This window comes from Sinohyriopsis cumingii, chromosome 5 (genome assembly GCF_028554795.1).
Source record: "Sinohyriopsis cumingii isolate HCF-2022 chromosome 5, ASM2855479v2, whole genome shotgun sequence".
Taxonomy (NCBI): Eukaryota; Metazoa; Mollusca; class Bivalvia; order Unionida; family Unionidae; genus Sinohyriopsis; species Sinohyriopsis cumingii.
The window spans coordinates 14,717,686-14,743,222 of record NC_142965.1 but is presented as its reverse complement, the minus strand read 5'-3'; the positions used below and the strand labels follow the sequence as shown (position 1 = coordinate 14,743,222).

At 36.1% G+C, this 25,537-nt stretch overlaps 1 protein-coding gene across 1 annotated transcript; it reads left to right on the top strand.

The window, feature by feature from the left end:
* The first annotated feature begins 481 nt into the window (after positions 1 to 481).
* Positions 482 to 25,107, top strand: LOC149798678 (uncharacterized). The gene is made up of 8 exons (XM_089957519.1): positions 482 to 800; positions 15,168 to 15,313; positions 18,438 to 18,591; positions 21,062 to 21,235; positions 21,767 to 21,864; positions 22,310 to 22,491; positions 22,983 to 23,122; positions 24,419 to 25,107. The coding sequence occupies exons 1-8, from the start codon at positions 690 to 692 to the stop codon at positions 24,530 to 24,532; spliced, it is 1,119 nt and encodes a 372-aa protein (XP_089813645.1). The 5' UTR covers positions 482 to 689; the 3' UTR covers positions 24,533 to 25,107.
* Positions 25,108 to 25,537: the final 430 nt, after the last annotated feature.

Here is a 25,537-nt window from a genome sequence, read left to right as displayed (position 1 = left end):
TTCATACCTTCACTGTTGACGCAGGAGATTACAATTTTGTTTTGTCACGTGATCATAATAGTGCCTTAAGCTCTATTTTTAGACGAGGAAACTCTCATGTATAAGACGTTTGACCGTTTTTAAATGCGATTTTCCAGCCTTATTAGATTGAACATGAGCTTAATTTTGAAAGTTTTCGGCATTTCGAATCAAGCTGAAAAATGAAAGCAAATTTATTTAATTCTTTTTTTAATGCAGAGTGACCCTTTTCAAGTCTTATCAAACGTATGGCCAACCACCAAAGTCGACGACTAGGCACGTTCTATTTAACCTGAAACAAGATTATCTTTTGTGAAATTGTCAATAACGGATATGAAGTGAAAGTATCTGAGCAAAAACAAAATTTAGAATGCAATCGGCTTTTCCTTTTGGCTGCTTAGTAATTACAGAATGTACAATATTCTGCTTGAAAGCAACCTACTCAACCCTATGTGTGCCTCCAATTAGTTTATCAAACTCCAGGACTAAAACGAACCTGTATGCCAGTCTTAGTATAAACACACCCGTGATAGTCGTGTTCAGCGACCCCGTGTACTCGTGTTCAATTGATAACTGGCTGATTAACACAGCTACAAAGTATTTACAAGTGTGGAACACACGAATCGAAACTTGAAAAGCTCCAGGCTAGGGGTTTTATCCTTAGAAAAAAAATGGCAGCAACTGGCAATGTCGTCTACAATTATCTTGGCGCATCTGGCCTGAAAGTGTCTAACATTTGCCTCGGAACCATGACATTTGGAATCTTAAAGGGATCTTTACCTGTAAGTATAGCCATTAATTCATACATTTGGCTTGTCTTTGAAAAATCTGTTTGAAACAGATTTTGAGTCTTTGGAATTCTGACATGGAGACGTTCTCTGCAACAGCTCATTCTTTTCTTTCCTAATCATCCCTAATGGCGCCTCTTGTACTTACAAACCAAGGCATAGTATATGTACCAATTGGAAAATAGCATTTCATAGCCGCATATGCTTGTTCAGGTCGTCGAATAATTTAGCTATATTTTTAAAACCTGATCATAGTCGCTTTAAGATACCAAAATAATAACCAGAACTAAGTAAACAACTACCTCAGATGCCTCTTAAAACGTTCTGAAAAATGACCCTTCAGTATCGACCCCACGAGAGAATATGCAGTTCTAATGAGCTAAAGGAATCTTAGATAAATGTGAATCTTGACGGGTGGTCTTTCATTCAAGAGGCCCAAGTTACTGTGATGTCTCTCATATGGAGTTAACAATATAATTTTAGTCTTTTAATATATATATAATTTTAGTCTTTTAATATATATATATATATATATATATATATATATATATATATATATATATATATATATATATATGCGCACGTACGTATGCATTCATTTGTAGATAAATGCATAATTGCTTGCAAGCAGGAAATAAAGTGCGTTGGTTTGTTTGATTGTTAGCTGTAGATAAGTTATAACCTTCCGCATCTATTGCGGATGCTCAAACCGCTTAAGCCACTGGAGGGGTCTACACATCCTAGCTAGCCAAGGTTCCGATACGTTGATCTATCTATCTATCTATCTCTCTTGATTGATTGATTGATTAACATCCCCACCCCATTTACATCAGAAGAAATATGTCCCAGACTTTGCGAGCCAATTTCATAGTAATGGTTTGATGTACAGTGTTTTCTGCGTCGAAGCAACCCACTTGCCCCTAAATGACCTCTCATTAATTTAAGTATGGTAGTAACGTAATATTACAGACTGTGTCAGTCCCAGTGTTTCTATACTCCCAAGAAGACTTCAATATCAATATCAAAATCAAATTGTGTCGGCCCTAGTCTGTATGTATACTCCCAAAACTTTGTGCTGAGCACACGTGTGTAATCGTATCTTACGTAAACAAGGTGATTCACAAAGCATATCTTGATATGGAGCCAGCAACTTAATACGGACAGTCCACATTGGCCCAATATTGTCAGGTTTAGAGAAGTTTCACATGGCAAGCAATACTGTTTAGAGATCCACTGAATTCCTGGCGATCGTCCCTGATCAGAAAGAAACAAATTATGCGCTTTTGGAACACATGGTTTCATTTAGTAAAGGAAAACACGAGAGACACCTACAACTCACACCATGTAAAATTTCCTAATATTTTCCCTTTAGCTATTGTGTTTTTAAAGTTTTGTCTTCGTCATCAAAACAGATTGCCAAGAAAATAACGAAAACAAAATGAAATCAATAAGTTTTCTTTAAGAAAACGCCTTGCTACCAAAACCTGCCTGAAGCGACCACTTGATTATTTTGACCAACCTTTCTCAGTTCCATCGAAATTTTACTATTGTTCGCTTGCATACAGGTATCACCTTCTCATTGCGACAAGTGGCAGTTATTTTCGATCTCATCGACCCTTGTAGACAGTATGCAACCACCGTTGATTTTTAAGGATGAATGTCTAGATTTTCCGTTTCCTGAATGAATGATATTAATAACCAACTCTTTAAACGAATATTTATAAGTTACCGCATTTGTATGGGGAAAATATGAATGAGTATTTCTAAGTAATACTGCACGACATTTGGGAGTTCATATTTTCCCCATACAAAAACAATTTCATATTTTCCCATACAAATGCAGTAACCTTTTTATTTTATACTCATTATTTTCCTACTTAAGGCGTAACAATAATGGAATAAACTATAATGAACAAAATAATTGAATGTATGCTGTATTTCAAAATAAATACACAACCGTAGATTTATAAATACAAAGGAACAGTGTTAATGTGCACATATCACTTCCCAGTGACCTTTCAACTTCGTTACGCGCTCCACATTAGTTTTAATTTTTTTTCTCGGTTTGGTCTACTTAAAATTGAAATGTAGATTCCTATTTTAAATGAATGCGGAATGATAAAAACGTTTGCAGATGGTCTGGAATTGATGGATTTTTGTTTTTTGACCTGGGCATCGCAAAACCGTCATGGGCAGTAAACATTAAGATGCCGACCATATCCAAATAATGGGAACGTAATGTCGACTAGTCATTTAATAAAAGGAAGTTGGTATGCGTCGTATTTCTCAGATTCGCTGTCAGAATCTGACGGAAGTAATAATTATCTTAGGGAACAATTAGGAATCGCTGATTACGATTGGTTAGTTTAACTTAAGGCTTACACCCTGGAAGAAATGTTGAATTTAAAGAAACGACTTTAGGCGAATTTCCTCAGTCCGAGATTTTCCTGCAAGAGGATCGAGACTCGTTGACTCCGGGGGGAAAACTAACGAGTAGTTCATTCTCGTTAAGACAAGTAAGGGGACCAGGTGGCTGTCTTGTAGGCAAAGACAGGCCTTTAGTGCTAGGACTCACATTTTCTTGGAAAGAACAGCATTAAGGGAAGCAGCTCTCTGGGACAGTCCGAAAGACGGAAGTCCGGATAAGAGATCTAGCGGTTAGGATGGAAGGATCAATAAAGATCAAAGGTATACACGTAAAGGTGGGAAGACGTGGGGTACAAGGAGACAAAGACGGAGCGACGATATGTGATGCAAATCGAGCGTGGACTTTGTGTGCTAGTTTCACCACTCTCGTTATCATGATGAAATTTTTAATCAATAATGGAACACTGCTATTGAAATTCTGTAACGTAAATTTGTTTGAATTGAATTTGACACTATTAGTTTATGCCACTGATTAAATTATTATTCTCTTGTCTAAATAGTGCTCGTATTGTCTTTTTTCTTCCCAATAGTTATGCTCAGTTCTCTACTGATGTTCTATCTATCCACTCACATCGGGCAATAAAAACCGAGGGAGGGCATCCTCTAGATAATGACAGCCAAATCTAATTAACGACATCTCTTTACCATGAGGGGACATCATTACAGTGACAGTGGCCTGCTTTTCACGCCACAAAGACTTTGCTAAGTGATTTAAATACGCCTTGGCGAAGGAGACTTGCTATGGTATTCGGAGGAATTTTGTTCGATGGGTCGCTTTCTTATCGGCTTTACCTTCAAATGATTTTTGAAAGAAATAACGTGGAATGTGTTATTTAATGGAAACCAGTCTGGAAATTGGTTTAATCAGTCTGGAAATGGGTGAAACCAAGCTAGAAATGGGTGAAATCAGTCTAGAAATGGGAGAAACTAGTCTGGAAATGGCTGGAACCAATCTGGAAATGGGTAGATATAGTCTGAAAATGAGTGAAAAAAAGTCTTGAAATTGGTGCAACCAATCTGGAAATGTGTGGAACCAGTCTAGAAATGGGTGGATCTAGCCTGGGAATGGGTGAAACCAGTCTGGAAATGGGTGAAACAATTATGAAAATTGGTGGAACCAGTCTGGAAATGGGTGAAACTAGAATGGAAAGGGGTGGAACCATTATGAAAATGGGTGGAACCAGTTTGGAAATGGTTGAAACCTAAAATAGTGTACATATGGGTTTGACTGGCCAGGATTGGTTAATAATAAATGTTAGAGTTTAGCATAATGAATCTTTTGAGACCATACCATGGTTGCAACTGAAAAAGAAAATGGATTTTCACTTCTTTAACAGACTTGAGTTTGGAATACTCATTAATCCAGTTAGCACTAGACTCATTCATTGGTGCTGAATTAAAACATATGTTTGAAACACATCGATCCAGAAAATGCCGTGGCTAATATGGTTTTCTCTGCACAGAAGCTGTCATTCTGATGCATCCATACTGATAAATATAGTCTTGTTTCATGAGCACTCAGAAATTTAAAGTTATTGAGTTTTTAATATTATGGTGTTTGTATAGATTTACTATGGGAACTAAATTATTACCGTGATTCCTTAAATAACCACAAAAACTCGTCGAGTGGCCGTCGAACAAATGTTTAATGACGGCTCAAACTAATGCAAATGAACCGCAGTATCGCGTTTGGCATCTAGGGAAGGGGGTGCATGGGTTGGGGCTCGGTCAACCTAACAACCTGTTTTCCCCTTACCTATTAATATGGCTGACAGTCATTCCGATGTGTCATTCCAAATGGTTTCCACAGGCTCACCACAGGCACCAGTAAGCTGACCCCTACCCCCCCCCCCCTCCCGGGCTGGGGCATATAACTTCTTTCTCATTCACTAGAAGATATAAGTTTCGTGAAAGTTATAATTATCGTTCATTCCGGTGTGCACATATTAAGGTAAATTGCTAATGATTTTTTTAAAATCAAGATTCAAGCATTGCAGTTTGATTATGGATATTATTAATGGTTTTTTGCGTATCAGCCTATGTAGGTTGTTCAGTGCTGCGGCAGTCTGACCTGGGCTAATCCGTATGGTAGTATTGGAACTCGTTCCAGATCTGTGACGAGTCTGACACGCTGCCATTGAGCCATCGCGCATTCTGATTAGAAGTGTTATACTACAACTTAAAATCTTGATCTAAACCAGGGGTCTCAAACACGCGGCCCGCGGGCCGCATGCGGCCCGCAAGGGCATATTGTGCGGCCCGCGACGCATTTTGGGATTTTCGAAAAATTGACTATTCATTTCTTTTTCTCTCGCCGCCTCTTGAACTTTAACGTTAGCGCCATTTTAACCATAAGAAACTCTGACTTACTTATTTATTCGTAGTCTTTCTATTAATTGTCGCCCTTAATGCGGACTTCCGGTTCCGGTTTTTTAGTAAAGTGATCGAGTTGATGTTGAATTATAAAGTTGATTTTGCTGCATTTTATAAACATAAAAGCCCGTATGAATGTCTTCTGTTTCGAAAAAAAAAGAAAACTCGCGGACGAAAAGAGTTTTTCAAGTCAAATGGGAGGATTTATATTTTGTCACTGAGGTCATCGATAAAATTCAATGTCTCGTTTGTCAACAAACGATAGCTGTTCCGAAGGAGTATAACGTACGTCGGCACTACGAAACAATGCACCGTGAGAAACATGACGCTTACGCGGGCAAAATTAGAGAGGATAAAGTTATGCAACTTAAATCAGCATTATGCAAACAAAGAAGTTTCTTTACCAATGTTAGTCAGTGCAACGAAGATTCAGTAAGAGCAAGTTTCGCTATAAGACTGTAGAGTAGGGATCTCAAACACGCGGCCCGCCAAGCCATATCAGTAGTTAAGTGGGGCACTATACGTACAATGGAAATTAGCATTACGGAGACCCCTGGGTGAATATACGTACAATGGAAATTTAACATGGCGAAAAATCGTGGGTTAATATACGTAATTGTAATGATGCTATAAATAGCTATAATCAAGGAAATGCTCAACGACAAAATGGATGTGACTAAAAGTTAAAATGACGAAATTGTCCCAGAATTTAAAGGAAAATAAACATATCCCCGAAAATTAAGTTGCAATGGTTTAGACTAAAATGGATAAAATTAGTAACTACTTACAATATCAACTTCTGTGACGATCGTGGATAAATACCTATGTATCTATAATCAGCTGAAATTCCTATGAAATCCCACTATCTATTTATAGCTCCAACTTGTGGGTTTTTCCTTTGGAAAATCCCACTATCTTTTTATAGCCTCAGCTTGAGTGACGTTCCTGTTTATGAATTCTAGTATATATGTATAGCTACAAAATGTGGAAATCCCCAAGTCGATATTTATAGTCTCAAAATTTCCAGCGTCAGTGACGTCACTGTACTGAACACTAGGGGATAAATGGCAACAGTGTTGCAAGTGGCTGACCTGAATACGCGCTACTGTAGGTAGGTAGGTAGAGTGTATCTGATAGGGATAAAGTGAGTTTTATAGGGACAAACAGAGACCAATACACACACACACACACACACAACATACGCGCGCAGACTCACTCACACACACACACACACACACACACACACACACACAGGGAAGAGGAAAAAACAAACCCCAAATACACTATCAACACAGAAGGGAGATAATACAAACCCCAAATAAACTATCCACACAAACGTACGCGAACGCATACAAACCCCAAATACACTATCAACACAGAAGGGAGATAATACAAACCCCAAATAAACTATCCACACAAACGTACGCGAACGCATACAAACCCCAAATATACTATCCACACAACGTCGCTAACGCATACAAACCGCAAATATACTATCCACACTCGGGAGGAAGAAGAAGAAAAACAACCAAATATGCGATCTACACAACGTACGCGAACACACACACACACACACACACACACACACACACACACACACACACACACACACACACACACGCACACCACAGAGGGAAGAAGAAGAAAACCATTATACACTATCCACACGCAGTGAAGAAATAACCCTTTATATATATATATATATATATATATATATATATATATATATATATATATATATATATATATACTATCAACAGAGAGTGAAGAAAATAACCCATTATATTCCATCAACACAGAGTAAAGAAGAAAAAGTTTTTTGAAAGCACCTAAGCCCTCACCTGCAATGACCAACTCTGCCAAACACCTACACCCCACCCACCCCCACTCCCAACACTACAAAACCCATTTAACCCGTTATTTTATGGCATCAGTGTGTGATTTAGGAAACATCAAGACACAAAATGATGGACGAATAGACTGACTATTGTTTACGGACTTGCATGTCTAAAGAGCGTGCGTGAAGGAAAACATCCTTCCATTTCAATTCTAACTAAAACATGATCCAGAGGGATAGAGAGAGGTGAAAGAGCACAATTTCAAAAAGTGTGAGTAAAAACAAAACACGCCATCCTTATTATACAATGTCAAGACCAAGAGACACTTACGTTTTCTTTCTGGTCTATTCTCTTTTAGAAGGTAGTATGAAATTTCACATCAGGGCCAACGCATCGGCTCACATTGTCAATTTTTCCATTTCCGTGTTTTTACTGGCACAAGTTCTTCATCATCTTCAATTTCTTCTTCTTCTTCTGAATCCCTCTTCTCTGTTTCGTCTCGTTTCTGTTTCTTCTCTTTTCTCGTAGGGCACTCTGAATTCCAGTGTCCTTTCTCCTGACAACGATATTAGGTATCTTGACTTTTGTCTCTCTTTCTTAGACGAAGCAGGTATTCTGGAGACAAATACCCATTTACCTTTGCAGATATAGCAAACTTCATTAGCACTTACACACTTTCGTATGACTCTCATCAAATCAACGACCAAAAGAGTAAGTTTTGTTGCCACTTTCGCCTGTGAATTATGCTTTCGTATGACTTTTAGCAAATATTTGACCAGCAGGTCGATATGTGCTGACTCTTCCATCTTCTTGATCGTTTGAGAGTGGGATGAATACTCTGACGCTAAGACACTCTCCTTATATACATGGACCTGCTGCGTATGAAACCTAGTCAAATGTAATTTTGCAATAAGATGAAACGATTTCATTGAGGAAGTAAAAAGCAATGATGTACCGTATCGCCTCACACAAAACCTGAAGTTTTAGTTCAAATCCGTGTCAGCGATTTCGAAGACGACATAACTGAGCTTTAATCAATGCTCTCCAATTATGCCACAAAACCACGAGTCCTGATTCACGCCAAAAGAAATTTCGTTCGGTCCATAAAAAATAGTATCACATCTGAGAAACGCAAAAACGAACTTCCAGAAAACTGAGAACGACGGCTTACACCTACAACGTAAATGTGTGAGTTCAAGTAGTGCGTAAAACTTAGTCAAATTAGATTTTTATAGTCAAGACGAAACGATCTCTTTTCGAACAAGAAAGCAGACACCAAGCGACAATGGCGATCCGTGTCACACAACACTTTTCAAAATGTATATTATCAGAGGTTTGTTCTAGCGATCTGCACGGTTAAATTAAATGTTGATGTATTTTGCAATAAGACGGACACAATTTCCATGGGATCGCCCATGGTACGATTGTTCGTGCATTAGTTTAATTTTTAAAAATATTTTTTTATATAAATCGCCTATAGGATAGACCCAGTAAAGCATGGCCATTCTCGTCACTGTCTGAATAGCTACTCAAGTCAATTCGAAGCGAACGCGGTAAGAAAATAAGTATAGCCAATGAAATGGCTTACAACGGGTGATGCATTGTTTTGTTCTAGGGCTGTGTGGCATAATAATCCCTATGTTCTTGCGTTGTTGCCATTACAGTGCAGACAGACTGAAATGTGAACTTACAAGCCCTCTTTGTGTGTGTTGTACCATTTCCTCTTACCACATCAAAATACTGAGCGTCACAGTATTGGTTCGCGTTTTCAAGCTGACCATTTTTTTATATCTCACTTAAACATTTCGACATAAACACTCACATCGGTAGAGTCAGAACAGACGTGTTACAGTATTGAGGGGAATGTTATCTTTTCTTTTTCAAACTAATAAATTTGGGGTTTGTATGAAGTAAAGAACCGAAAGTACAGTGAAACTCAAGGATGATGACCCAATCTGTCTGTCTATTGATGCGTGTATTTACTTAAGAAGAAATATGACCTCTAAAACACAAAGAGATACGGCAAGCATGATTAGATTAAACACAACGATGTTTTCCTTCACGCCCGTGTAATTTAGAGTTTCAATCGTCTTTGAAGACAAACTTGGTCTCCTTTTGTAGGGCTTGAAAGAATAAAAAAAACTGAAAAATCTTAAGCACTTTGCTATAGATAATTTCATCAACAGACCAAACAACATAAATACCGTTACAACAATAGAAAGCCTTAAATCTTCTATCAAAAAGAAATGCATAAAAAAATTAAAGATTAACGATAACTAACCAATGAAACCGAATTTAACAAAGGCAATGACATGTGAAGAAATGCCTCTCACTTTGGAAAGGTAGGCGAATGTACTCTGTCATGCACCGTCAACTGGAAAAAAATTATAAACAGAGAGAAACCTGAATTCAAAATTCAGTTGTTTCTTTTTCTTCAAAATTATTTCGTTTCTTTTCTCTTTTTGTTTTTTTTTGGAACAAATCTAAGCAGTAATATAGAGTGGAAAAGTGAAAATGCACATACAAGCTTTGATATTTCTGAAAAAAGGAGGGGATATTCCTAACGTTCATAACCACCTTTATATGCTTGGACTTGTCTGTGACTTATCCACAAAACAAGATATACATATTTCTGGTCAAGCTGCAAGTGTGTGCGTGTTTTTGAAAATGGTAAAAATTGGATATACAATTTTCTCGTGAGACTTATAAAGTGAAGAGTCTGTGCAAGTGTCAAAAGCCAAAGTCATATAAGTTTTGTATTTTGTACGGCTTGTAAAGATTTCTACTTTAGAAAATGTGAAGTATCACAAGTTATTATCACAAACAGAAGTGGAACATAGGGGCTTGCAAGAAAAAAAATAACCCAGACAGTTGGTGTCATCAAGAGTGCTAGAGACGGTACCCGAACTTGCTTGCCTGCTTACTTGAATTAAAGTGATTTTCGCTCTAATGGAGCATGTATCACTGGTTTAATAACGCACCGCGTGATTTTTAATTACTCCTGGGGAAGGAAAGAGAGCATCATCCCCCAGGCTTTTATGTACTCACAGACTGTTTTTAAATTTAGCCACTCAGGTGTAGGACTAACTAGTCCTTAACAACCTGACTGAAAGACTTTAAACATGAGTGGGAATTGTCTCACCACACACTCATAATAATAATTTTGAAGAAAAAGAAACAACTGAATTTTGAATTCAGGTTTCTCTCTGTTTATAATTTTTTTCAGGTTGACGGTGCATGACAGAGTACATTCGCCTACCTTTCCAAAGTGAGAGGCATTTCTTCACATGTCATTGCCTTTGTTAAATTTGGTTTCATTGGTTAGTTATCGTTAATCTTTAATTTTTTTCATGCATTTCTTTTTGATAGAAGATTTAAGGCTTTCTATTGTTGTAACGGTATTTATGTTGTTTGGTCTGTTGATGAAATTATCTATAGCAAAGTGCTTAAGATTTTTCAGTTTTTTTATTATTTCAAGCCCTACAAAAGGAGACCAAGTTTGTCTTCAAAGACGATTGAAACTCTAAATTACACGGGCGTGAAGGAAAACATCGTTGTGTTTAATCTAATCATGCTTGCCGTATCTCTTTGTGTTTTAGAGGTCATATTTCTTCTTAAGTAAATACACGCATCAATAGACAGACAGATTGGGTCATCATCCTTGAGTTTCACTGTACTTTCGGTTCTTTACTTCATACAAACCCCAAATTTATTAGTTTGAAAAAGAAAAGATAACATGCCCCTCAATACTGTAACACGTCTGTTCTGACTCTACCGATGTGAGTGTTGATGTCGAAATGTTTAAGTGAGATATAAAAAAATGGTCAGCTTGAAAACGCGAACCAATACTGTGACGCTCAGTATTTTGATGTGGTAAGAGGAAATGGTACAACACACACAAAGAGGGCTTGTAAGTTCACATTTCAGTCTGTCTGCACTGTAATGGTAACAACGCAAGAACATAGGGATTATTATGCCACACAGCCCTAGAACAAAACAATGCATCACCCGTTGTAAGCCATTTCATTGGCTATACTTATTTTCTTACCGCGTTCGCTTCGAATTGACTTGAGTAGCTATTCAGACAGTGACGAGAATGGCCATGCTTTACTGGGTCTATCCTATAGGCGATTTATATAAAAAAATATTTTTAAAAATTAAACTAATGCACGAACAATCGTACCATGGGCGATCCCATGGAAATTGTGTCCGTCTTATTGCAAAATACATCAACATTTAATTTAACCGTGCAGATCGCTAGAACAAACCTCTGATAATATACATTTTGAAAAGTGTTGTGTGACACGGATCGCCATTGTCGCTTGGTGTCTGCTTTCTTGTTCGAAAAGAGATCGTTTCGTCTTGACTATAAAAATCTAATTTGACTAAGTTTTACGCACTACTTGAACTCACACATTTACGTTGTAGGTGTAAGCCGTCGTTCTCAGTTTTCTGGAAGTTCGTTTTTGCGTTTCTCAGATGTGATACTATTTTTTATGGACCGAACGAAATTTCTTTTGGCGTGAATCAGGACTCGTGGTTTTGTGGCATAATTGGAGAGCATTGATTAAAGCTCAGTTATGTCGTCTTCGAAATCGCTGACACGGATTTGAACTAAAACTTCAGGTTTTGTGTGAGGCGATACGGTACATCATTGCTTTTTACTTCCTCAATGAAATCGTTTCATCTTATTGCAAAATTACATTTGACTAGGTTTCATACGCAGCAGGTCCACGTATATAAGGAGAGTGTCTTAGCGTCAGAGTATTCATCCCACTCTCAAACGATCAAGAAGATGGAAGAGTCAGCACATATCGACCTGCTGGTCAAATATTTGCTAAAAGTCATACGAAAGCATAATTCACAGGCGAAAGTGGCAACAAAACTTACTCTTTTGGTCGTTGATTTGATGAGAGTCATACGAAAGTGTGTAAGTGCTAATGAAGTTTGCTATATCTGCAAAGGTAAATGGGTATTTGTCTCCAGAATACCTGCTTCGTCTAAGAAAGAGAGACAAAAGTCAAGATACCTAATATCGTTGTCAGGAGAAAGGACACTAGAATTCAGAGTGCCCTACGAGAAAAGAGAAGAAACAGAAACGAGACGAAACAGAGAAGAGGGATTCAGAAGAAAAAGAAGAAATTGAAGATGATGAAGAACTTGTGCCAGTAAAAACATGGAAATGGAAAAATTGACAATGTGAGCCGATGCGTTGGCCCTGATGTGAAATTTCATACTACCTTCTAAAAGAGAATAGACCAGAAAGAAAACGTAAGTGTCTCTTGGTCTTGACATTGTATAATAAGGATGGCGTGTTTTGTTTTTACTCACACTTTATGAAATTGTGCTCTTTCACCTCTCTCTATCCCTCTGGATCATGTTTTAGTTAGAATTGAAATGGAAGGATGTTTTCCTTCACGCACGCTCTTCAGGCATGCAAGTCCGTAAACAATAGTCAGTCTATTCGTCCATCATTTTGTGTCTTGATGTTTCCTAAATCACACACTGATGCCATAAAATAACGGGTTAAATGGGTTTTGTAGTGTTGGGAGTGGGGGTGGGTGGGGTGTAGGTGTTTGGCAGAGTTGGTCATTGCAGGTGAGGGCTTAGGTGCTTTCAAAAAACTTTTTCTTCTTTACTCTGTGTTGATGGAATATAATGGGTTATTTTCTTCACTCTCTGTTGATAGTATATATATATATATATATATATATATATATATATATATATATATATATATATATATATATATATATAAAGGGTTATTTCTTCACTGCGTGTGGATAGTGTATAATGGTTTCTTCTTCTTCCCTCTGTGGTGTGCGTGTGTGTGTGTGTGTGTGTGTGTGTTCGCGTACGTTGTGTAGATCGCATATTTGGTTGTTTTTCTTCTTCTTCCTCCCGAGTGTGGATAGTATATTTGCGGTTTGTATGCGTTAGCGACGTTGTGTGGATAGTATATTTGGGGTTTGTATGCGTTCGCGTACGTTTGTGTGGATAGTTTATTTGGGGTTTGTATTATCTCCCTTCTGTGTTGATAGTGTATTTGGGGTTTGTATGCGTTCGCGTACGTTTGTGTGGATAGCTTATTTGGGGTTTGTATTATCTCCCTTCTGTGTTGATAGTATATTTGGGGTTTGTTTTTTCATCTTCCCTGTGTGTGTGTGTGTGTGTGTGTGTGTGTGAGTGAGTCTGCGCGCGAATGTTGTGTGTGTGTGTGTGTGTGTGTGTGTGTGTGTGTATTGGTCTCTGTTTGTCCCTATAAAACTCACTTTATCCCTATCAGATACACTCTACCTACCTACCTACAGTAGCGCGTATTCAGGTCAGCCACTTGCAACACTGTTGCCATTTATCCCCTAGTGTTCAGTACAGTGACGTCACTGACGCTGGAAATTTTGAGACTATAAATATCGACTTGGGGATTTCCACATTTTGTAGCTATACATATATACTAGAATTCATAAACAGGAACGTCACTCAAGCTGAGGCTATAAAAAGATAGTGGGATTTTCCAAAGGAAAAACCCACAAATTGGAGCTATAAATAGATAGTGGGATTTCATAGGAATTTCAGCTGATTATAGATACATAGGTATTTATCCACGATCGTCACAGAAGTTGATATTGTAAGTAGTTACTAATTTTATCCATTTTAGTCTAAACCATTGTAACTTAATTTTCGGGGATATGTTTATTTTCCTTTAAATTCTGGGACAATTTCGTCATTTTAACGTTACTTTTAGTCACATCCATTTTGTCGTTGAGCATTTCCTTGATTATAGCTATTTATAGCATCATTACAATTATGCAAATTTTTGAACACCCCAGAAAGATTTCAGGTCTTGGTAATGCTTTATATATAAATCTCACGCTTGTACTAGTGTATGTATGTTTCTGTCTCTGTTGTGTTTGACCCTCTACCATCATTGTCCCTAGACAATCCCACCATGTTCAATTCCCCTTGACGCTATACAGACCCACCATGTTCAATTTCCATATGTTAAATTCCCTTGAGGCTATATCCCCCAGGGGTTTCCGTAATGTTAAATTTCCCATTGTCCCTAGACAGTCCCACGATCTATTCCCCATGTTAAATTCCCCTTGTACGTATATCGGCCCACAGTTTTTTCCCATGTTAATTCCCATTGTACGTATATTAACCCACGATTTTTCGCCATGTTAAATTTCCATTGTACGTATATTCACCCAGGGGTCTCCGTAATGCTAATTTCCATTGTACGTATAGTGCCCCACTTAACTACTCATATCCTGTGGCCCGCAAAACGATTGGCGTCACAAGGTGTCATGAGAGATAATAAAGGTGGTGCGGCCCTTGGGCCATTGAAAATCTCCTCATGCGGCCCTCAGGGTGGTTTGAGTTTGAGACCCCTGATCTAAACCCTGTCGACAAACAAAGGGTTTGGATTAAAGGAATGGAAATAAAGGAAAGGCGACTCTTTGTGGTAAATTCCTAGCTGAATATTGTTATTTACCTTTATGTTACTCGTATGCAACAAATGTCTGTTCAGCTTAATAACGTATTCAGATTATATATTTAGTTTCATTTTTAACTCTTTTCATTTTTACGGATTGATGTGTAACTTTTGACTTGGATTTTGTCATCTGATTTACCAGGAACGCTGGAATACTCGCATCCATGAATACCATCTAATTGGATATGGGTTGATGCTACAACGTTAACTTGTCATATTTAACTTCAGATGTTTGAATGCAGCACACAGTTGGACGAGGCCAAGTCACATGAAGTCCTGGACAAATACGTGGAGCTTGGTGGGAATTTCCTAGATACAGCGAACGTTTATGCTCGAGGAAAGTCAGAGGAAATCATTGGAAATTGGCTTCAGAAGTAAGTATCGATATAACGTATAATGTTTATTGATAAAATCGTCAATAGTTTCGTGGATAACCAGCAAAACAAGCCCTTTTCAATGTTAAAAAAGGTATTTTTGTGCATTAACGTCCTGAAGGGACAGCGTACTGGTTCTGCTTATTTTCGGCATAACTTGCTTCGTTTTCGTCTGTTTTTTGTTTGATTTCGTTTTAGGACGCAGCGAGAGCTTTGGAAAGTTCTAATGTCGAATAAGAAAAAGTCTAATTTTGAATTAGCTGAACACTGAACCCTTTGATCTTATTACGTGGATAGCTTATAAATATATTTATTTGAGGATGTTTTGTGTCTGATCCAAACAACAAAATTTAGAAAATGATTGGCCATGTGATTGATAATGTTGGCATTTTATTTTGCTGAGAACTATATAATTATAAATACTGTTTAGAGAATAAAACTTTGCAGAAACTAAGGGAAGAACCATTTGGGTGGACACTATAGGTGTGGTTGGATCGACCATCCATACTGCTTTATTCAACAAACCGGTGGGTGTGCCAAACTTCTGTTTAGATTAAATCGTAGTTTTGCATAGAGTTTGAAAGGCAGAATATTTGTAATGATATTTTGAACTACTATTTTGATAAAAAGAAAATAAATGGTCAAAGAATTCCAGGAAGAAAGGGGCCTTTGACCCCTAATTGGGAAATGTAATATTCTGTTCAGAAGAGAACGAGTTATGTTACCAAGTTGCAATAATAAATAAACACCCAGCATTAACGTTCATATTCCAATGAAAATGCATAGTGCTTCTTTAAAAAATATTATGTATTGCGAAACTATCATATGATAAAGGGAATGTTTATTATCCTTTTTATTTTCGACATTTTAAAATGAATTAGAGAATATTTTTGATTTGTTTATTTTTTTTTACTCGATATGTTTTTATTATTCCGCATACATACGTAGAAGTAGGTCGGAGAACCATCCCACTGACTTATCTCACACTTCGTTGCAAGTGCAAGATACTTTATAGAGAATAATTGTTAACATTAATACATAGTATTATATTCCAATTGTAAACCCAATACAGAATTTAACACTGGTTAGTTTATAGTGGAGGGAGGGAGGGATGGAGAGAGAGAGAGAGAGAGAGAGAGAGGAGGGGGGCGACCAATGTTAAATGTTAAGAGTTTAACAGTACCAAAAGTCTCTTTTGGAGAAAAATATATTTGCCATGATAGTAGGCTCTAAGTAAGGCTTTCTTGGTACAGGTTGGTATATCAGCTCTCTGACTTCTTGATACTGATTGTCCAACTGAAGAGAAATGGACAATATGGTGTTGCATGTCAGACTCAGATTCGGATTCTGCGGTCGTCAGCAAAAAGGAGATCACGAACAGTCGCTTCCTGTAACTTTTTCATCGACTGTAATCCACTGAGATTAAAGAGTTTTTGTCGTCAGTCCGGTATCTAATGTTGATCTCAATTTAATAGTCAGAAAGGCATCAAGAAGTATGTCAGAGAATACGCAGAAGTGGTTTGGGGTCCAGGAACAGCCCTGCTTGACTCCATTGGTGACTGTGTGGTTCAGATGATTCAGCGTCATCCACGACACCGGCGAGCATGCTGTCATGGAATAGCCTAACCATTTTGATGAATTTCTCTGGGCAGCTTAATTTTGGTATGATCTTCCAAAGGCATCCACGGATGACTGTCAAAGGCTTTAATCAGGTAGAAGAATGTCGTGTACAGAGAAATTCTGTTCTTTGGAATTCTTATGGAGTCGATGAGCTGCCAAATATTTGTATTTGGCCCCTCGTTCTTTTATGATACCACACTGGCCATGATGCAAAGGACGATTTAGCAGAATTCTGGCAAGTAATTTCCTGGCTATTGACATCAGTGTGTTGACCCAATAATAAAATTTTGGAATGATAGATTTAATATTTTGGGGACATAATTCACAATATTATAACTCTCACTTAAAGTTTCACTTTGTAACGTACAGAAAAGTTTCACTTTGTAACGTACATAAATAAATTGTTGATTTTACTAAACGTATTGGTTTCTCTTCTTTAAGACTTAAAGTCCTAACACATTACAATAATGCTACAAGGCATATTGTGTAAGCAAGAGCAAATAATCATAATCATTATTCGTGCGTAAATTCATTGCTATTGTACCGTTTTGTTTAGAAAATCATACATAATGAGGTGAAGAAAAGAAAAAAATAATCATATCTGTGTTTTGGTGGCACTCTGCAGTTTCGTACTTTGCATAGGGTTGGATTATTAAAGAAAATGGAATTCCCTGGTGTTAAAAACACGTTATCCTGGCTACTTAAAAAGAATATGGTATATCTTGGGGTATTATTAGAAAAACATTGTATTCACTTTTATTTTGGTGTATGATTGATGGCTGTATTTTGGTGTTAGAGTATATAGCTTGACCTTACTTCCATTGTGCACCTGCTAGCTCCGCTTGGTCATGTTTACTAACTGGACTGCAAAGGTAAATTGTAAAAAGAACGAGCCGATAACTTTTTAACTTTTTATGTATTTTGTAATTCATTCATTGCACTTTCAGGAGCTGCTATTACCGACTCGGGCAAAAGTAATTTTCTCTATTCTGATAACTGTTAACAATAGTTACTGTAGACTAATACAGAATGAGCACATGATAGTTGTATGCTTAGATCATGCACAATTTCCACAAGTACAACATGTAAAGAAATTTTAGCCACAGTACATGAAAGTAGCATAGAGGTATAGCAATATGATCTCCAATGTACACGTTGCAAATACAAAAACACTTCACCTTACACCCGTCATTCTCACCGTTTTACATACTATCTGTAGAGCATACAGACGAAAGACAGCTAAAAATAGGCATGTCTGAGAAATCCCTTACAAATTGTCACGTTTATGAACAGTTTCCTTCATTGTCAAGATAGAAAAAAGGACTCATATGAGTTAAAGGGTGCTGAAATATTTGTAAAGTTTAACTGCAGACCGTTCAATATTAATATGCCGTATTAATTGAATTTTATTAGGAATGGAATAAACAAAATAAGAAAAGGAAGTTACTATCCTCTGAAATATTTGTAAAGTTTAACTTGCTTCATTTTCGTTTCAATAATTTAGACAACAGCGTGATAGAATTGTTCTGGCTACTAAATGTCGCTTCCAAATGGATACCAGTGATATCAACAAAGGTGGACTGAGCAGACGACATATTGTACAAAGCGTGGAAGAGAGCCTGGCTCGCCTCAAAACAAACTACATTGACCTTCTGCAGGCAAGTTACTATTTTGGTTTATGAAACAGCTAGAAATTATGGTCATGGTTTCTGGGAATTTTACTTTAGAACCATCTTTAATTTATTAGTAAACAACATGTTTGACTGAAATTGTAATAGTTGTCATATTGTGACATTTATTAAAAAAATATTAAGAACATTTTCTGATATACACGGTCCTGTCTCTTTTAAAGTAATCAACATCGACATATACAAGTACCAAGGCCACTTCAATTTTCTATAATATATTAAAATTGCTTCCAATATTATCGGACAAAGTCTTTCCTACTAGATGTTGTGTCTCTCCACACATACATACAACACCACACATGCATACAAAAACACACATACATACAACAACACACATACCACACATACATACAACAAAATACATACAACACATACATACCACACATACATGCCACACATATATATCACACATATATACAACAACACATTTACATACAACACATACATACCACACATACATATCACACATATATACAACAACACATATACACACAACACATACATACCACACATATATACAACACATATACATACAACACATATATACCACATATATACAACACATATACATACAACACATACATACCACACATATATGCAACACATATATACCACACATATATACAACACATATATACCACACATACCTACCACAAAATACATACCACAACACATATACATACAACACATACATACCACACATGCATACCACAAATACATACCACACATATATACAACAACACATATACCTACCACACATACATACCACACATATATACAACAATGCATATACATACAACACATACATACCACACATGCATACCACAGATACATACCACACATATATACAACACATATATACAACACATGTATACAACACATGTATACAACAACACATTTACATACAACACATACAAACCACACATATATACAACAACACATATACATACCACACGTACATACTGCACACAGCTTGTATTGCAGCTTGCAAACACCCTCCTAGGAACGATAAACATACAAGTAGATTATCCAGTGACTGTGTTTTATTAATACTGGTGCTTGATACAAAATATCCAAACAATTACTGCCATGGGTAATCTGTTATTAATGAAAACAATTCTTTCAGTAGCAGTAATATTAATGACAAATGTAAGAAGCTTCTTGATACTAAGTGTACAACTTCAAAAATGTTGTATATGAGACAACTTATTTAGTGTGTGGAATATTGCATGTTTGAAAACTCGTCAACAAGAATTTGACATAAATGACTTTAGCAATCCATTATTTCCGTCTCATGTGACCTCAGATTATAATTAGCTATGAACCCAGAGTTTGATCAAAATCGGGAGGATATGCCGATAAAACAGTAGGAAGTTCAATAGTGTATCTCACAGCTGTCTTGTTTTAAACGTTTGCAAGCTGTGTTGATAATAAAAGGGTAGATTTCAAAGTTTATAAAACGAAGACAGTAATGTGTAAAATGTCACCTGGTTCCATGTTTTTATTATGTCTCTTGAGTCAGTCTGTTTACTGTATTAATACGTAGAAAAGTAGCTGGCCAATCAATGATGAATCTTTCAGGATTTTCATGTAATGAGGTAACATAGTCTGACTATGAGCAGAAAGGACCACTCCGGTGGCCTAGCGGTTAGAGCGTCCACTTCGGATGTGGGAGGTCGTGGGTTTGATCCCCGACTGAGTCATACCAAAGATTTACAAAAATGTTACTAACAGCTGCCTTGCTTGGCGCTCAGCATTAAAAAGTTAGTGTTAGGACTGGTTGGCTTGGTGTCAGGATAATGTGACTGGGTGGGACATCATGCTATGTGTCTGCGGCATGATGCCCCAGTGCTAGACATCACTATAAACTGCCACACTGCAGACATCGTAGCGATATGACTGAAAAATTGTTAAAGCTACGTTAAAAATCCAGATCACACACACACATGTGTAGAAAGTTATACAGGCCTATCAGCTATAGTAACAAATACACAAATGTAGGTCTGAAATTAAAGGCATGTACAAATTGTGTTGTATCTATTTCAAGTTAAAATGATTAATATTAAAGCGTCATGAAGAAGGACTACCACAAAAGTAATAATTACCCAGTTATTTATTATTCCACAATTACTGACACAACATATCAAATTTGAAAGCCTGAAATGATTCGCATGAATTGCATATGCCTTTTTGGTGTGAAAATTGTACAGATATTTCTCAGAATCTAGTGGTATCAAACAACTTTGTTGACTTTGCTGTGAAGAATTCAACTCATTGGTTTATAAGTACAGGAGACGGAGACTAAAGAATAACAGATTCATTCTGGCTTGTTGGTTAAATGGACATCCTGCTCAAACTGTCTATCTGTTTTGGAAGTGGGAACACTTTGAAAAGTTTAATTTGTGTTGACCAAAACGTTTTGTTTTATATTCACTTGCAGGCTCATGCATGGGACAATGGTGTACCAATAGAGGAGACTGTGAGGACATTTGATGACCTTGTTCGCTGTGGGAAAATCCGTTATTATGGTTTCAGTAATGTCTGTGGCTGGCAGTTGCAGAAAATTGTGGATTTTTCAAACTACAACAGACTCAATCTACCAATTAGCCTGCAGGTAAATGACTTATAAATACTTAAATTTAAATGACTACTAAAGCAATTTACATGCTTTTGGAGTTGTACTCTTTCATAGTCACTGTGATTTTGCTCAATTTTTTCTAAAGTTTTCTGAGTTATTCAATTTTGTATATTTTGCCTTCATTTTTCAAAATAACTATATGGTCTTTTCTAAACTGACCATGCATGCCTGGTTGCAAAACATCAAACAAGCCAACAGTTTAATGCAAATACTTTAAATTACATGATGCGATTGGTACTCATTTTTTGCAATTCTTCGAGGATAGAGATGAGCTTGTCATCGACAATGTCATCTTCTCTATTCTTCTTTGTCACAACAACAATAACTTAATTTATTGATAGCTCTGCATGACCAGTAAAACTCTGCAAGAAAAGAATTTATATATTTACTTTCTTTTCCACCATAACATGACCCCAATACATTTTCATATACTTAGTCATAGTATAATTACTGTTTATATGTTTATTCGATGTCACTGTGAAGTTAAATGTTCTGTCTGTTTTGCAGCAACAGTACAGTCTTCTGTGTAGGCAGTCAGAATGGGAAGAATTCATGGTATGCAAGAATGAAGGAATTGGGGTCTTACCCTGGAGTCCCCTTAAGAGGTGAGAGCTGCAAAATATGCTTACTTTTAGAGGCGTATACTCTAAGTTATCCTACTAAGTATATAATTTTGCATTATCACGGTTTATTATAGTATATAATGTGTGACCAATACGCAATGCAAAAGTTAGATACAACCAATAATTTGTTGCTATTTTTATGACAGTTACGGCTCAACAACTTCCACGTTACATTAGGTTCCAGAAGCTCTCAAAAATGAAACTTAAAATCATGTACACATATTGAGAAATAAGTGATTAAATTTTTGTAGGAATGGACGTCCTTTCAAGACTGTTGACATGTTAATCTATTATTGTGAAAGGGTAAATATATATAACTAAGTCCCCGCTTCTACTTGTTTAAGAATGGCTGCAGCTGTCATGGTTGAGTTATCGTTACACAGTAATATTACTTAAGACACTATGACTTCATTTTATTTTATTTCAGTGGGTTTTTAACAGGAAAGTTCAAACGTGGAGAGAAACCTGACAAAACGCAGAGCAGGATTGGGTTTTATAATGATGATGAGACAAAAGCCAAACAAATTGGTCTGGCTTGGAGCGAATTTGCTACAAACAATACCTACTGGAATCTTATAGATGAGATGGGCAAAATAGCTGCTGCACATGGTTATTATCAATAAAGATTCTTTCATCACAAGCAAATAAAATAGCACAAAAGTTAACACACACACACATTAAATCAGTCATGTTAGATAATATTTAATTCATACCATACAGAGATCCATACCCATGTATGATAATATTATTTATTCATATTTAGAAAATCTGTTGATAATACTTGTGCTTTTATGCATGATTTTTTAGGACACCACCATGTGCCTTCTTTGATCATGTAGGTATTATCCATCCTGATTCTTTCATTATTTACCATTTCATTGCATAATGACCAATTGGTCATTTGCAGTAATCAAATAAAGAAACGATCATTTTGTTGATCTATAGAACTTTTTCTCAGATATATAATGTTCTATGTCCTGTACATATTACAAGTAAATAATAATATTTTGCGGTCTCTTATGTTATCCAATCTATCAATCAGCTAATGTTGTACAGTTGATTCTAATTAGCTATTGAACTGAATTTTTTTATGTTATCAGGGAAATCTATACCTCAAGTGGCAATCAGGTGGCTACTCCAACAAGATGTTGTTGCCTCGGTGATCATAGGTGCCACCTCAGTGAAACAGCTTGAGGACAACATGGGGGCATCGACAGGCTGGGAACTCACTAAAGATGAGGTAAGACAGTTCTTCACATATGAAGGAGGATACAACTTTCATTCTGGTAGACATTTTATTAACTGTAATCACCATTGTTTTTCTATCTAAATCAAAATAATAATTAAGACTTCATCATAATTGAAATTTTCTTATGTCAGCTTAGATGGCCAACCTAACCTAGAAAGCCTTTGATGGCCAACCTAACATACAAAGCCTTTGATGGCCATCCTAACATAATATCATTACTACTTTAGATATTTTGGCTATAGTTATATTTCCCTATTGGAACATGCTTAGAAACTACATAATTAATGGATTGTATATAATTATGATATTATCAAATATAGTATTTGTTTAATTATCAGATATAGTATTTACTTAATTATCAGATATAGTATTTGCTTAATTATCAGATATAGTATTTGCTTAATTATCAGATATAGTATTTGCTTAATTATCCAATATAGTATTTGTTTATTATCAAATATAGTTTTTGCTTAATTATCATATCGTATATAGTATTTGCTTAATTATCAAATATAGTATTTGCTTAATTATCAAATATAGTATTTGCTTATTATCAAATATAGTATTTTCTTAATTATCAAATATAGTATTTGCTTAATTATCAGATATAGTATTTGCTTTATTAGCAAATATAGTAAAGTTATTTAAAGATTTTTTGCCATAATAGGTAGAATATGGGTGCTTTAATTACATGCTCATGAAAGTTCTAAAAATATTACACAACCTGCCCGTCAAGATTTCAGTCAATGTTTGTTTTAAGACACGTATTAGCTTTTTATCAGAATATATCATTAACTTAGAGCAGAAAAAGCAATGTCAGTAGGTGTATGGGAATTTGAAGAGGTTTATGCAAATCATTACATAATCTGCATATTAGTCAGACGTTAAATATTAAAACCTTCCTTCCTTCATTTATCATGAGCAGGAACTGCAGTTTCTAAATATCCGTTTACCTGTACGCTTGTGGGAAAATTGTTAAATACCTTAAAATTTACAGTTGCTTAGTTGTTAGCTTTCTTTCGTTTCACGTAAGTTTATAAAAACATTTGTTTCCATTATGGTGATATGTTATATCTCTGTACGATCCTCACGAATCTTGAAACTACTGTAACTCTTTGAAAATTACATTAGTTATGCAATTTGCATAAGTCAATATTTAGAATGTATTTATTGTTATTATTGTTGAAAATATATTTAAGATGAAAGTTGCTTTACTTCTACTTCATTTATGATGAAAAATGTATGTAAAAGTATGCAAATAATTTCATTCCTTACTTATCATTGTAGATGGCCATCCTAGATGCTGCAAGTCCCAGAATGTCATACTATCCATACGAGATGATATGGAGAGTAAATGGTCCAGATAGATTCAACCAATTCAATCGATCAAGCAAGATATAGCAAATTCAACATCAAAAACATCAGTGTTTCCTTCTTTAGAAGTAACGTGGTTGCTTAAAATCAACTGCATGCTATACTTCCCTAATGATCACATGTTGTTTAGTTTAAAAGTGATTTACACTCTCATTTTGTAGGTAAAAAAATGTCATGATTGAGATTTATTGCCTGCATTACTGGATGTTTTATGTGTTACTTAATTTCTCATAACCCCACCTATACCTTCTATGTGGAGAACTTACACCTTGATATATAACTAAGAATTGTTTTACAGCATCACCATTTAGATTTATCTCGGAATGACAGATATCATAGTAGATTGAAAACTGAATCGGCAATTTACAACTGAGGCATACTATGTAGCACCTTTATATTTTGTACAGAAATCAAATTAAATGGACCAGGTGGCACTATGGGTAGGTCAGTGAATTAGAGAATGTAATGAAAATAAGCCATGATTTGCCAACCACTGCCCTTTCTTGATCAGTGTAGAGTTTCGCTTTCCTGGCAGTAGTACAGGTGTAATAATCACATTGTTCCATACAATGTTTAATGCAGAATAATAAAGTTAAAAATCCCATATTCTTACATTAGTTTATCATTGAGAATGATGAAGTGATGAGCTCAGAAACAGTTTGGAGTATTAAAACTCTAGGTCACAAACTTGTTGCACAATTTTTATTTATTCATTCTCTTAGGCTGTTCCTCACAGTCATTGAGTCTTTCATAGCAGGCCTTTATTAAAGCTGAAACAATACATTTTCAGTTCTTCAGTTGCCTCTACATTAATGTTTCACATTAATCTCAGCATATCTTCAGATGTAAATTATCATTTGATTGGTTGAAGTACATATGTAAATTATCATTTGATTGGTTGAAGTACAGATGTAAATTATCATTTGATTGGTTGAAGTACAGATGTAAATTATCATTTGATTCAGTTGAAGTTGTCATAGAACAATAGTCCTCATGCATAAGTCATTTTCAAATTCTCAACATGTAGAAGGT

Coding starts and splice junctions, on each gene's coding strand:
- LOC149798678 (XM_089957519.1), top strand. CDS start 690: ATGGCAGCAACTGGCAATGTCGTCTACAATTATCTTGGCGCATCTGGC. Junction 801..15,167: donor TCTTAAAGGGATCTTTACCT/GTAAGTATAGCC, acceptor ATTTAACTTCAG/ATGTTTGAATGCAGCACACA. Junction 22,492..22,982: donor CAAAATAGCTGCTGCACATG/GTTATTATCAAT, acceptor TTATGTTATCAG/GGAAATCTATACCTCAAGTG.